Source organism: Amphiura filiformis, chromosome 7, assembly GCF_039555335.1.
Source record: "Amphiura filiformis chromosome 7, Afil_fr2py, whole genome shotgun sequence".
NCBI lineage: Eukaryota > Metazoa > Echinodermata > Ophiuroidea > Amphilepidida > Amphiuridae > Amphiura > Amphiura filiformis.
The window spans coordinates 44,553,118-44,567,081 of NC_092634.1; the positions used below are offsets into that span (position 1 = coordinate 44,553,118).

Sequence of the window (13,964 nt, forward strand, 5' to 3'; positions counted from 1 at the left end):
GTTGGTCGAACTATCGGGAACCGGAAAAATCGGGGGGAAAAAAAAAAACCTTTAAAAAGGCGGTCCGGGCGGAGACAAACGCGGGGGAACGCATTTAAATATTTATGCGGGCGGGTTCGTGAGACAAACCTTTTTTTTTTTTTTTTTTTTGGCCTAATTTACATACTCCCTTTGGAATAGCTTTCCCCTAATCAAATTGCATATTGTGAATTTCAATAGCGTATTATAATAATTATATATGGTGATTGGAAATACTATGTGTGAAGCGTTCCATTTAAATTACATACCTTTGGCTGTTCCATTTAATTTACATACTCTCTCTGAAATGGTCCCAAAATAGCTGTTCCATTTGATTTACATACTCCCTCTGAAATGGCTGTTCCATTTAATTTACACACTCCCTCTGGAATAGCTTTCCCCTAATCAAATTGCGTATTGTGAATTTCAATCCATCAAATTGCATAGCTTCACTGTGAATTTGAGAGACTGACAACAGCAACCTAAGTCTTCAGCAAATAAGGACTGTAAGTTTGTGTAAACCGATAACATGCGGGTATAGCCGTATTTGTGTACAAATATATAGCCTTCTAGTTTTGTACTATGATTGTTTAATTGAGGTTAGTGAACTATGTCATTGGGATGACGTCATGGGGAGGGTGTACGGGATGGTCATAACACATCAACAGGCCTGACCTCAGTCATGATCGAAGGAGTGACACGGATTGGTGACATGGGCACTGGAATTAAAGTACAATTGTTTTTGCTTTTTTTGCCTCAGTAAAAACTAACATTTTGTGGAGAAGATGTTTTACAATATAGCTTTAATATGGTAATGCTGGCCCATTGCCTGTTGGTGGTTGGTCAGTATCTATTCAGGTAATGTTGCAAACACTGCTAAATGTCTAATTAAGGGTGTTTAATTCAGACACCTGGTTAGACAGCTAAGCAAATGGCATCCCTTTTCTTTTATGTTTGATTATTATCATTATCAGATATTTGTAGATTTTGCTACAAATATCTGATAATAATAATAATGATAATAATAATGATAATAATCAAATGATCAGAAGAAAGATTGGACAACTACATAACATATAGCTCCATTTATTCAGGTACACTATTCTGCAGTTGTGCCATTATTGTCCACACCTGCAGGACCAAGAAAGGTCAGCAGGGTCAGGGGAAGTTATGGAAGAGTGCACATCAAATATGCAAAGATATTGTTGTTGGCTTAATATGCAGGCAAATACACTCAAGTTTATGTATGGAGGCCAAAGGAGGTATTTTTGAAAATTGAGTTGTGTATTTGATTTTACTGACACTTAAATTGGAGCTATTGTTTTGTATCAAAACTTTAAACTTCTTTTTATAATGTTATCATTTTATGTTTTAGAAAGAGGATGAAGATAATGAAGTGATAAATAATGCAATAGATACTGAGATGGCAAAGGGTAAATCATCTAAACAGCAAGACCTACACCAAAATAAACAGGTAGGTGCCAATTCCTTTATTTTAGTGGCTTGTATGTAGGTGAGGTAATGAAGGTCATGCCGGAGCAATGGTCACAACCTGGAGGGCACTCACATATATTCGCATGCATCATGTGCATGTCAATAGACCCCTTTTGTTAGCAAATCTGCCACCCAATGACCCCCTTTTTCATCAATTTACACCTAATGACTCCCTTTTTTTAGAAAATTACACCAAATCTGTGACTGTTTTGTGTGCTTTGCGCCCATTTGGAACAATTTCTATGTTTTTGTAGCAATGCTAGCTTTACAATGGCAAATTTGTGCACATTTTTGGAGCCGCCAATGAATGACCCCTTTTTTTGACAAAAATTGACACTGATAGACCCCTAGTGTCATACTCCGGTAGGCACATGTCCGTAACTTTCATATTCAAGTGCAACCCCCCTCCATGGGGTCACAACCCAAAGTGCTATCTCTTTTTCCTTGACGTTTAGGCCAGACTCCCCTGAATCACATGTGTGCATGGGGGCTTTACCATGCACTCTTTCCTGCACAACTAGTCTAATTTCCCTACCACCAATATATATAGGCCTATTGAGAAAAATGCTAAATTTCTGTTATTGACAGCAGTTATTTGATGTAGCTATAGATTCCTGCATGCATTTATCATTTACCATACCATAATGCAGTCTCTTCAATAAACTGTTGGGATCAATCTACATGTAGCCCTATGGTGCACATTGTATTTTCTGTGGAATAAAGCCAGGGCATAAACTTGTATGTACATATTAGAGATATTTTAACTTATTCTTCTATCAAGTGGCAGGTATGACGATGTGAATGAATATGTAGGCCTGTAACAAGTTATGTCTCTGCTTTTTCCTCCAGATTTTTGCCATTCTAGACACCGATGGTGACAATTTTCTATCCTGTGATGAAGAAGTTCTTCCAAAATTATCAATAGAAACACTGAAAAACCTTGCCAATATCATAAGCTATGATCCATCAAATAGTGAGGAGTATGAGTTCTCAAGAATGGGTACAGAGGTCATCAGGTGAGTACATAGAAACTCTGAAAAACTTACCAATTGACTTTTTTAGTAAATCCTATAAGCCTTTGCGGGTCGTCAGGTCGATGCGCACATTGTTACTGCGCACTTCATGGCTTTCAAAAACGCAGTAGCAGCATTCGCTAAATGATGTGTACATCGGCATGACGTCAAATGATGACATCTCAGGTCTACCAGCAAAGGCTTATGGGATTTACTGAAAAGGTGAAAATCATAAGCTACGGTCCATCGAATAGGGGATGGTATGAGTTCTCAAGAATGGGCACAGAGATCATCAAGTAAGTGTAGAAACACTAACAAAACCAATATCATATCAAGTGAGTGAAAGACATGAAGGGAGTTCTTGTTTGGTTGGCTTGGTTAAGGACATGCAATTGGGATTTGGGAAAACAGATCCTGAAAGTATACCAAATTTAGGAAAAATACAAATGTGTTTAATAATGGTCTGGATTTGGCACAATTTCATCCCTGGTATGAAACAATCTATGTATTGTTTAGTAAATTGTGTGCCTGATGTTACTAACTGGCATTGACTGTTACATTCTTTATTCTTTCAGAATATTAATAGAACATGTTATCAACAAACTAAGCAATGATAAAGCTCCAAAAATGACAAAGGAACAATTTCTCCTGAGATATCGAGCTGTAGGCGGGTCACGACCAGTAGGCTCACAGGTAAGTTTGATATTATGCTGTTCCTGGGAAAGAGGTTACTATGGGAACAGCCTATTAGTCTATATGTAGCTATATGTTGCCAGGATTCAGTTGTGGCTACCGAAGGCAACTGGCTAAGATTTGATGCTAGGGTATGCTAGAGACTTCTAAAATTGCTTTGTATGATACGGGTGTAAGGCACGTAGCCAACCTGGACAGTCCAATTGTCATAAGTCCTCTTTCAGGTCGAATTTATGCTGGTCAAAATGCTCATTCAGCAAAGTACAAAAAAATGACCAATTGGTAAATTGGAAGATTCTTATATTCACTACTTGCATGGTTCCGCCATTATGCACAATATGTGAGCCTCGAACTGGCAGCACACATGAATGAGAATCGAACCAGTCATATTACATTGTGTGTAAAGTTATGTAATTATTCCTTTCATATGATGTCAGTTCGAGGCTCTCATTGCAAATAGTACATAATATTAATAGCGGAACTGTACAAGTAGTGATTACATTGCGAAGTTGAAATGTCACATAATCACAAAAACATCATTTCCATAAGTGTGTGTATTCATTTGTCTTACAGCTATATGACATGATGGACCCATCTCAACAAGGCTATATCACAAGGGAGATGGTTTTAAGTAAAATGGAGGATGTGATAAGTCTCTATGACAATGGGCTGCATCCTCATCATACTCAAAGTAAGTGTGTAATGTCAGAGAAGATAGCTTACACTTCCCATAATGCATTTCTCTCATTTCAATTTCCTGTACTGATGTGCTATCTAGTGTAACATGGGTCGATAGTGACAAATTCATGTACCTCAATGAACAAAGCACAAAGTAAAATATGTTTGTTTTATGTTTGAACAGTTATTCTCAAAATGAAAACAAAGGGAACCTGCTCAAAGTAATGGGAGTGTCATTTGATGAAATGAACTGATTTATTATGTTGCAAAGGATTCTGGGAAGTGTAAGGTATCATCTCTGATGCAATGTATTCTCCGAAATGGTTTCAGTTAACTTCTGTAAAAGTGGCCATTTTTACGAAAACATTAATGTTTGCAGTTTTGCGCTCAATGTAGAAACTGCGAAAATGAAAAGTTGTTAATTCTTTAACCCTAACCTTGCTGAATCCTACAAAATCACAGAGCACAGCAAAATACTGCAGCCCAAAGCATCCCATGTGATGTGATTGCACAATAATCCAAGCAGATGTATACACACAAAAAAACACTGGTAGGCCAAGTCAATGCCTGTGGTTTGTTATCTCTGGTCTTGTATTTGGCACTTTAGGGATCGGCGGTTCAAAACCGCACAGAGATGGGATAAAGACACTTTTCTCTTGATCCTCTTTCTTCTGTCCATCCCCCCGCCACAAAAACAGATAGGTTTGATGACTAAAAAAGCAGCAAGGGCGTTAAGGTTAAAAGGTCTAGGTAAAAAAACTCAAAATCACAAATTTTAAAACAAGCAAAGTAGTTCAAAAGCGTAAAAAACCACATGCGCAAAAATTAGAACTTTTGCAGTATATTATCTCTCTCAAGATCACATTTGGCATATGACAGGCATGACAACCAAATTAGATTCCTTGCAGACCATGCTTATGCCCAAAAATTCTAGATAAGTGCAAAAAAAGTTATATCTGCCAAAGTCGTCATGGACATGCAATATGTTCAACAGAATCATTGAAAATGACTTTTCAGCATAAAGGTGGGCAGTTCAGTTGTATAATTGAAGACCGAATTAAAAAGACTAGTTTGCGTCTGACGTCAGGGCAACGGCGCGGTGTGATTGGTTGCTGACCTGGTCTGGTTGACAGGACGTCAGACGCAAACTAGTCTTTTTAATTCGGTCTTCAATTATAACAGTAACACATTTCAGAGTTTTCTACTTCATATGGAGGCTCATCACCCAAACATTCTGATTCCATGTTTTGAGTAAAACTGCTTTAGCTTTAGTGGTTTGAATTCTAGAAGCAAAATTGTGTATCACACTGGCCGCCCATAGAACTGTGCATGACCACCAAACTACCATGTTTTTCCTTGTACTGCTTTAGCAAAAAATATAATCTTTCCTGATACAAAAATCTTCATTTTTGATGGAGTAAAATGCTCTTACAGATGTTATTTCGTAGTATTTACTGTGATAATATGGTAATTGGATTTGAATACGGAAACAAGCCAAAAGTGAGTGTGATACACTCAAAATTTGCTTCAAGTAAATGCCCCCCTCTCAAAAAATTGCATGCCCCCAGGCACTTATTACAAGCAATATGGTAATTGTTTATTTCTATTGTTTGTGTTCTAGATATGCCATGGCAGGCTGATATTGAAATCCCAGGATCACTGATCAATGAAGTTGGAACCAAGCAGCAATGGAAAGCACAAAAAATAAGGGATGATTTATAACCAAGTTAGAAAACAATTTACTTGCTATGTAACCAGTGCCACCCAGTGGCATAATTACAAATTTTACAGCCACTATATCCCAGCAAACACAAAAATGTTTTTAAACATTATAAACCTGTTATAAACACGTTTTAGTTTTGGTTAAAACATTTTAATATTAACATTTAAATGTCGGGTTATATAAAGGTCATTAACACAATATTTTAAAACGTTTTATGTGCAAAAAGACACGGCAACAATGTTTGGAAATGTTATTGCAAAATATTTTGCAGCAAATATTTTTGCAAATATTTTGTCGACACTTCATAACATTATTAGAATGTTTTGCATCAGATTTTCCAAAACATTTACTGAATGGTATTAAAGCGTTTTTTTTAACTCTTTATTCGCAGATCGCACGGTCATCTCAAAACAAGGTTCTAACCGCAAATTGTGTGCTGAGTGTGTGTGTATGGCTGTCAAATGCATGTTTTAATTACCGCTTATCGCTCATTCTACAAAATCCGGTGCCAATAGCCTTTTTTCCATTCTTTGGTCCACAAAAACTTTGTCGAGCATTTAGGGCATCAAATATGTTGTTTTTCTGGTAGAACTCAACGAGATCTACACGGACATATATAGTTTTCCATACTTTAAATGCTTTCTTCAGCCTGATTAACCCTTGCAAAGACTCAAAAATCGCTAAAAATGTGTTTCCACAGCTCAAGTGTCACATCTAACCCTAAATATTTTCTTTGAATAAATGCGATTTCTTTACATATTTGTTGTTTTTAATTAGATAACGCACCATCATATTGTTTATCAACATTATTTTTTAGTGATTAAAATGTCTTTGTGTAATTCTAAAATAAATTGCACTTTCCACCAAAAGCGCTGTGAGCTCGTTACCCTTTTTAACACACGTTATTGGAAAGAAATAAAACAGAGGTATCAATGTAATTTGCAGTTTTTGAAAGGAAACACTCATAGGTTTTTAAAAATCACAGTAAAAATCGTGATGCTGTAGCATTTTTGGCACAGAAATGTTGTAAACATTGAAATTTCGACCGACCATGTTAAGATTGGTGAGCTACGTTACCAGGATTCTATAGTATGCACTTGTATTACACGTACTTCCTAATAATATGTGAAAGCTACCAGTGGTCCAACCCCATTTATATTAGAATTAATCGACATAACATTCTAACGTTCGCAAATCACATTAAAAACATTAAAAACCAGTGAACTACGTTACTGTGAGCTACGTTACACACTCATTTACGCATCTTCAAAACTTCTATGAAATGGTGAAATCTGTTTTACATTTCACTCAAGTGATCTTTAATTTGCTTTTTATGACCTTGGATCGAGTAAAAACAGCCCATTTTATAGTCGGTAACGTAGCTCACATTACATTGAGTTTTAGTGTTAAAAAACATCATGACTTCCTGAAAGAAAAATATGCAAGTGGTGTTGGCAATATTTTACATCTGAAAGTAGTGATACATATACTTTAAAAAAACACAAAAAGCAGGTCTTTTTGAACAACTTTTATTTTTTCTATTTTTTTTAGTGGATTGGCACCGGATTTTGTAGAATGAGCGTTATACGCATTGCAAAAGCCTTCTGGTGCGTTGCTTCTGGCGCTTTGCTAGAAAAGCACATTTCAAAAATGCGTTTGCAGGGAGAACCTCGTTTTGATAGCAAGATGGTGGATCTGTGCAAAGGGCTAATATAACCCAAATTTGAATGTGTTATGTAAATGTTTTGTGTTTGCTGGGATAGGTCAATTTTCTATGACAAAAATAAGCAAACATGGGAAAGAAATTTTTATGAGAAATTTCATTTCCTAAATCAAATTCTCATATTATTTTGATCAAAACCACTGGTTATATTGTTGAAGTAAATTGTCTGCAAAAATCACTATGTATTGGAAATGTGGGTCCAAGTATGTGTAGCAGATGTGTATGTAGGCAAAGCCGTAGCCACTGGGGATGTGTGGTGTGACGCACCCCTCCCTCATAAAAAAAATGCCAATCCAAAAAAATATGTCCACTTTTTCTATAAAAACATTGAAATGAGTCCTTTTTTGAAGGAAAAATTCAGAAAAGGTCTTCTTTTGAACCTGCCGCACACATTTAAATAAATCTTGGCTATGAGCCTGGATGCAGGTTTAGATTTGGAGTTTTATAGATAAAGGGTGCTTTTTCAAAAATTGTCACAAAAATATGGAAAAGGTGCTAATTTGTCATTAATTTTAGCACAATTTGTCACAAATATTCCAGAATTTGGCAAATTTACCTTAATTTTGAACAGTCCAGAAATTAGTGTAATTTGGGGTATATTTTAGGGGTAAGTTTTTGGAATCCCATCTGCACATCTTGCCCAAACAAAAATCAATACCCCACACCCAGGACAACAGTTTGAACAGTCCAGAAATTTGTGTAATTTGGGGTATATTTTAGGGGTAAGTTTTTGGAATCCCATCTGCACATCTTGCCCAAACAAAAATCAATACCCCACACTCAGGACAACAGTTTGAACAGTCCAGAAATTCGTGTAATTTGGGGTATATTTTAGGGGTAAGTTTTTGGAATCCCATCTGCACATCTTGCCCAAACAAAAATCAATACCCCACACCCAGGACAACAGTTTGAACAGTCCAGAAATTTGTGTAATTTGGGGTATATTTTAGGGGTAAGTTTTTGGAATCCCATCTGCACATCTTGCCCAAACAAAAATCAATACCCCACACCCAGGACAACAGTTTGAACAGTCCAGAAATTTGTGTAATTTGGGGTATATTTTAGGGGTAAGTTTTTGGAATCCCATCTGCACATCTTGCCCAAACAAAATCAATACCCCACACCCAGGACAACAGTTTGAACAGTCCAGAAATTTGTGTAATTTGGGGTATATTTTAGGGGTAAGTTTTTGGAATCCCATCTGCACATCTTGCCCAAACAAAAATCAATACCCCACACCCAGGACAACAGTTTGAACAGTCCAGAAATTTGTGTAATTTGGGGTATATTTTAGGGGTAAGTTTTTGGAATCCCATCTGCACATCTTGCCCAAACAAAAATCAATACCCCACACCCAGGACAACAGTTTGAACAGTCCAGAAATTTGTGTAATTTGGGGTATATTTGAGGGGTAAGTTTTTGGAATCCCATCTGCACATCTTGCCCAAACAAAATCAATACCCCACACCCAGGACAACAGTTTGAACAGTCCAGAAATTTGTGTAATTTGGGGTATATTTTAGGGGTAAGTTTTTGGAATCCCATCTGCACATCTTGCCCAAACAAAATCAATACCCCACACCCAGGACAACAGTTTGAACAGTCCAGAAATTTGTGTAATTTGGGGTATATTTTAGGGGTAAGTTTTTGGAATCCCATCTGCACATCTTGCCCAAACAAAAATCAATACCCCACACCCAGGACAACAGTTTGAACAGTCCAGAAATTTGTGTAATTTGGGGTATATTTTAGGGGTAAGTTTTTGGAATCCCATCTGCACATCTTGCCCAAACAAAAATCAATACCCCACACCCAGGACAACAGTTTGAACAGTCCAGAAATTTGTGTAATTTGGGGTATATTTTAGGGGTAAGTTTTGGAATCCCATCTGCACATCTTGCCCAAACAAAAATCAATACCCCACACCCAGGACAACAGTTTGAACAGTCCAGAAATTTGTGTCGATAGGGGTAGAGTGTAGATCTCGGTTTTCGGAATCCCATCTGCACATCTTGCCCAAACAAAAATCAATACCCCACACCCAGGACAACAGTTTGAACAGTCCAGAAATTTGTGTAATTTGGGGTATATTTTAGGGGTAAGTTTTTGGAATCCCATCTGCACATCTTGCCCAAACAAAAATGAATACCCCACACCCAGGACAACAGTTTGAACAGTCCAGAAATTTGTGTAATTTGGGGTATATTTTAGGGTAAGTTTTGGAATCCCATCTGCACATCTTGCCCAAACAAAAATCAATACCCCACACCCAGGACAACAGTCTGAACAGTCCAGAAATTTGTGTAATTTGGGGTATATTTTAGGGTAAGTTTTTGAATCCCATCTGCACATCTTGCCCAAACAAAATCAATAGCCCACACCCAGGACAACAGTTTGAACAGTCCAGAAATTTGTGTAATTTGGGGTATATTTTAGGGGTAAGTTTTTGGAATCCCATCTGCACATCTTGCCCAAACAAAAATCAATACCCCACACCCAGGACAACAGTTTGAACAGTCCAGAAATTTGTGTAATTTGGGGTATATTTTAGGGGTAAGTTTTGGAATCCCATCTGCACATCTTGCCCAAACAAAAATCAATACCCCACACCCAGGACAACAGTTTGAACAGTCCAGAAATTTGTGTAATTTGGGGTATATTTTAGGGGTAAGTTTTTGGAATCCCATCTGCACATCTTGCCCAAACAAAAATCAATACCCCACACCCAGGACAACAGTTTGAACAGTCCAGAAATTTGTGTAATTTGGGGTATATTTTAGGGGTAAGTTTTTGGAATCCCATCTGCACATCTTGCCCAAATAAAAATCAATATCCCACACCCAGGACAACAGTTTGAACAGTCCAGAAATTTGTGTAATTTGGGGTATATTTTAGGGGTAAGTTTTTGGAATCCCATCTGCACATCTTGCCCAAACAAAATCAATATCCCACACCCAGGACAACAGTTTGAACAGTCCAGAAATTTGTGTAATTTGGGGTATATTTTAGGGGTAAGTTTTTGGAATCCCATCTGCACATCTTGCCCAAACAAAAATCAATATCCCACACCCAGGACAACAGTTTGAGCAGTCCAGAAATTTGTGTAATTTGGGGTATATTTTAGGGGTAAGTTTTTGGAATCCCATCTGCACATCTTGCCCAAACAACAATCAATACCCCACACCCAGGACAACAGTTTGAACAGTCCAGAAATTTGTGTAATTTGGGGTATATTTTAGGGGTAAGTTTTTGGAATCCCATCTGCACATCTTGCCCAAACAAAAATCAATATCCCACACCCAGGACAACAGTTTGAACAGTCCAGAAATTTGTGTAATTTGGGGTATATTTTAGGGGTAAGTTTTTGGAATCCCATCTGCACATCTTGCCCAAACAAAAATCAATATCCCACACCCAGGACAACAGTTTGAACAGTCCAGAAATTTGTGTAATTTGGGGTATATTTTAGGGTAAGTTTTTGGAATCCCATCTGCACATCTTGCCCAAACAAAAATCAATATCCCACACCCAGGACAACAGTTTGAACAGTCCAGAAATTTGTGTAATTTGGGGTATATTTTAGGGGTAAGTTTTGGAATCCCATCTGCACATCTTGCCCAAACAAAATCAATATCCCACACCCAGGACAACAGTTTGAACAGTCCAGAAATTTGTGTAATTTGGGGTATATTTTAGGGGTAAGTTTTTGGAATCCCATCTGCACATCTTGCCCAAACAAAAATCAATATCCCACACCCAGGACAACAGTTTGAACAGTCCAGAAATTTGTGTAATTTGGGGTATATTTTAGGGGTAAGTTTTGGAATCCCATCTGCACATCTTGCCCAAACAAAATCAATATCCCACACCCAGGACAACAGTTTGAACAGTCCAGAAATTTGTGTAATTTGGGGTATATTTTAGGGGTAAGTTTTTGGAATCCCATCTGCACATCTTGCCCAAACAAAAATCAATATCCCCACACCCAGGACAACAGTTTGAACAGTCCAGAAATTTGTGTAATTTGGGGTATATTTTAGGGGTAAGTTTTTGGAATCCCATCTGCACATCTTGCCCAAACAAAAATCAATATCCCACACCCAGGACAACAGTTTGAACAGTCCAGAAATTTGTGTAATTTGGGGTATATTTTAGGGGTAGGTTTTGGAATCCCATCTGCACATCTTGCCAAAACAAAAATCAATATCCCACACCCAGGACAACAGTTTGAACAGTCCAGAAATTTGTGTAATTTGGGGTATATTTTAGGGGTAAGTTTTTGGAATCCCATCTGCACATCTTGCCCAAACAAAAATCAATATCCCACACCCAGGACAACAGTTTGAACAGTCCAGAAATTTGTGTAATTTGGGGTATATTTTAGGGGTAAGTTTTTGGAATCCCATCTGCACATCTTGCCCAAACAAAATCAATATCCCACACCCAGGACAACAGTTTGAACAGTCCAGAAATTTGTGTAATTTGGGGTATATTTTAGGGGTAAGTTTTTGGAATCCCATCTGCAAATCTTGCCCAAACAAAAATCAATATCCCACACCCAGGACAACAGTTTGAACAGTCCAGAAATTTGTGTAATTTGGGGTATATTTTAGGGTAAGTTTTGGAATCCCATCTGCACATCTTGCCCAAACAAAAATCAATATCCCACACCCAGGACAACAGTTTGAACAGTCCAGAAATTTGTGTAATTTGGGGTATATTTTAGGGGTAAGTTTTTGGAATCCCATCTGCACATCTTGCCCAAACAAAATCAATACCCCACACCCAGGACAACAGTTTGAACAGTCCAGAAATTTGTGTAATTTGGGGTATATTTTAGGGGTAAGTTTTTGGAATCCCATCTGCACATCTTGCCCAAACAAAAATCAATACCCCACACCCAGGACAACAGTTTGAACAGTCCAGAAATTTGTGTAATTTGGGGTATATTTTAGGGGTAAGTTTTTGGAATCCCATCTGCACATCTTGCCCAAACAAAAATCAATAGCCCACACCCAGGACAACAGTTTGAACAGTCCAGAAATTTGTGTAATTTGGGGTATATTTTAGGGGTAAGTTTTTGGAATCCCATCTGCACATCTTGCCCAAACAAAATCAATATCCCACACCCAGGACAACAGTTTGAACAGTCCAGAAATTTGTGTAATTTGGGGTATATTTTAGGGGTAAGTTTTTGGAATCCCATCTGCACATCTTGCCGAAACAAAAATCAATAGCCCACACCCAGGACAACAGTTTGAACAGTCCAGAAATTTGTGTAATTTGGGGTATATTTTAGGGGTAAGTTTTTGGAATCCCATCTGCACATCTTGCCCAAACAAAATCAATATCCCACACCCAGGACAACAGTTTGAACAGTCCAGAAATTTGTGTAATTTGGGGTATATTTTAAGGGTAAGTTTTTGGAATCCCATCTGCACATCTTGCCCAAACAAAAATCAATACCCCACACCCAGGACAACAGTTTGAACAGTCCAGAAATTTGTGTAATTTGGGGTATATTTTAGGGGTAAGTTTTTGGAATCCCATCTGCACATCTTGCCCAAACAAAAATCAATATCCCACACCCAGGACAACAGTTTGAACAGTCCAGAAATTTGTGTAATTTGGGGTATATTTTAGGGGTAAGTTTTGGAATCCCATCTGCACATCTTGCCCAAACAAAAATCAATAGCCCACACCCAGGACAACAGTTTGAACAGTCCAGAAATTTGTGTAATTTGGGGTATATTTTAGGGGTAAGTTTTTGGAATCCCATCTGCACATCTTGCCCAAACAAAAATCAATACCCCACACTCAGGACAACAGTACTAAGACTAAATTGAGCTGAATTTTGAACAGAAATAGAGGACAGACTTTAAGATTATAAAAAAATAGGCTCATGAGCATGCACCTAAGAGACATAGGTGCTATTTTGTTTTCTTGCCATTTAGTTTCTAATGGCTTGTTAGAATCAAGGGTTCAGGCTTAGGGTTAGGGTTAGTTTTAGTGTTAGTGTAAATGTTGAATATAGACAGTTGACAAACGTATCCAATTCAAAGTTCTTCTTCATATCTACAAGACATTGAATGGTCTATCACCAATCTACTTTGAGGAATGCGTACAAACCCACAAACCATCACGGGACGGTCTACGCTCATCAAAAGACCAGAGCCGCCTTACCATTCCAAGGTCTCAGAAATGTATCGGTGATGGCTCCTTCAGTGTCTTCGGCTCACGCCTCTGGAATAACATACCACTCTCAATAAGATCTTCTCCATCTGTTGACATTTTCAAACGCTCGCTCAAGACACATTTGTATTAATCTGTTGTTTTTTGTGTGTAGTTTTTAATATTGCTTGTTGCATAAGACCATGTAGTGTATAAGTTCTTATTTTGTAAAGCGCAATGAACATGTCTGGTATTGCGCTTATAATAGTAAGCGCCATATATTAGATAAATGAACAAAATGAAAAGCTTACCAAAGTTGTCTTAACTTGCCCTCCAAACAACAGTTAGAAGTAGTATGTTTTCTGATTTTATCATTTTGTTTGGATTTTACCTGATTGCCTAATCTGCCTGTAGGCGAGATTTATGGCTATTTTAGTGTTTCAATCATAAC

General features: G+C 37.6%; 1 protein-coding gene across 1 annotated transcript in view; it reads left to right on the plus strand.

The window, feature by feature from the left end:
• Positions 1-5,713, plus strand: part of LOC140157211 (uncharacterized) — a 32,671-nt gene extending 26,958 nt beyond the window's left edge. Inside the window, exons 6-10 of the mRNA XM_072180329.1 lie at positions 1,394-1,492; positions 2,362-2,528; positions 3,101-3,218; positions 3,792-3,909; positions 5,518-5,713. Coding sequence (XP_072036430.1) covers positions 1,394-1,492; positions 2,362-2,528; positions 3,101-3,218; positions 3,792-3,909; positions 5,518-5,618 — 603 coding nt within the window. The 3' untranslated portion in view covers positions 5,619-5,713. The remainder of the gene's footprint in view (positions 1-1,393; positions 1,493-2,361; positions 2,529-3,100; positions 3,219-3,791; positions 3,910-5,517) is intronic.
• Positions 5,714-13,964: the final 8,251 nt, after the last annotated feature.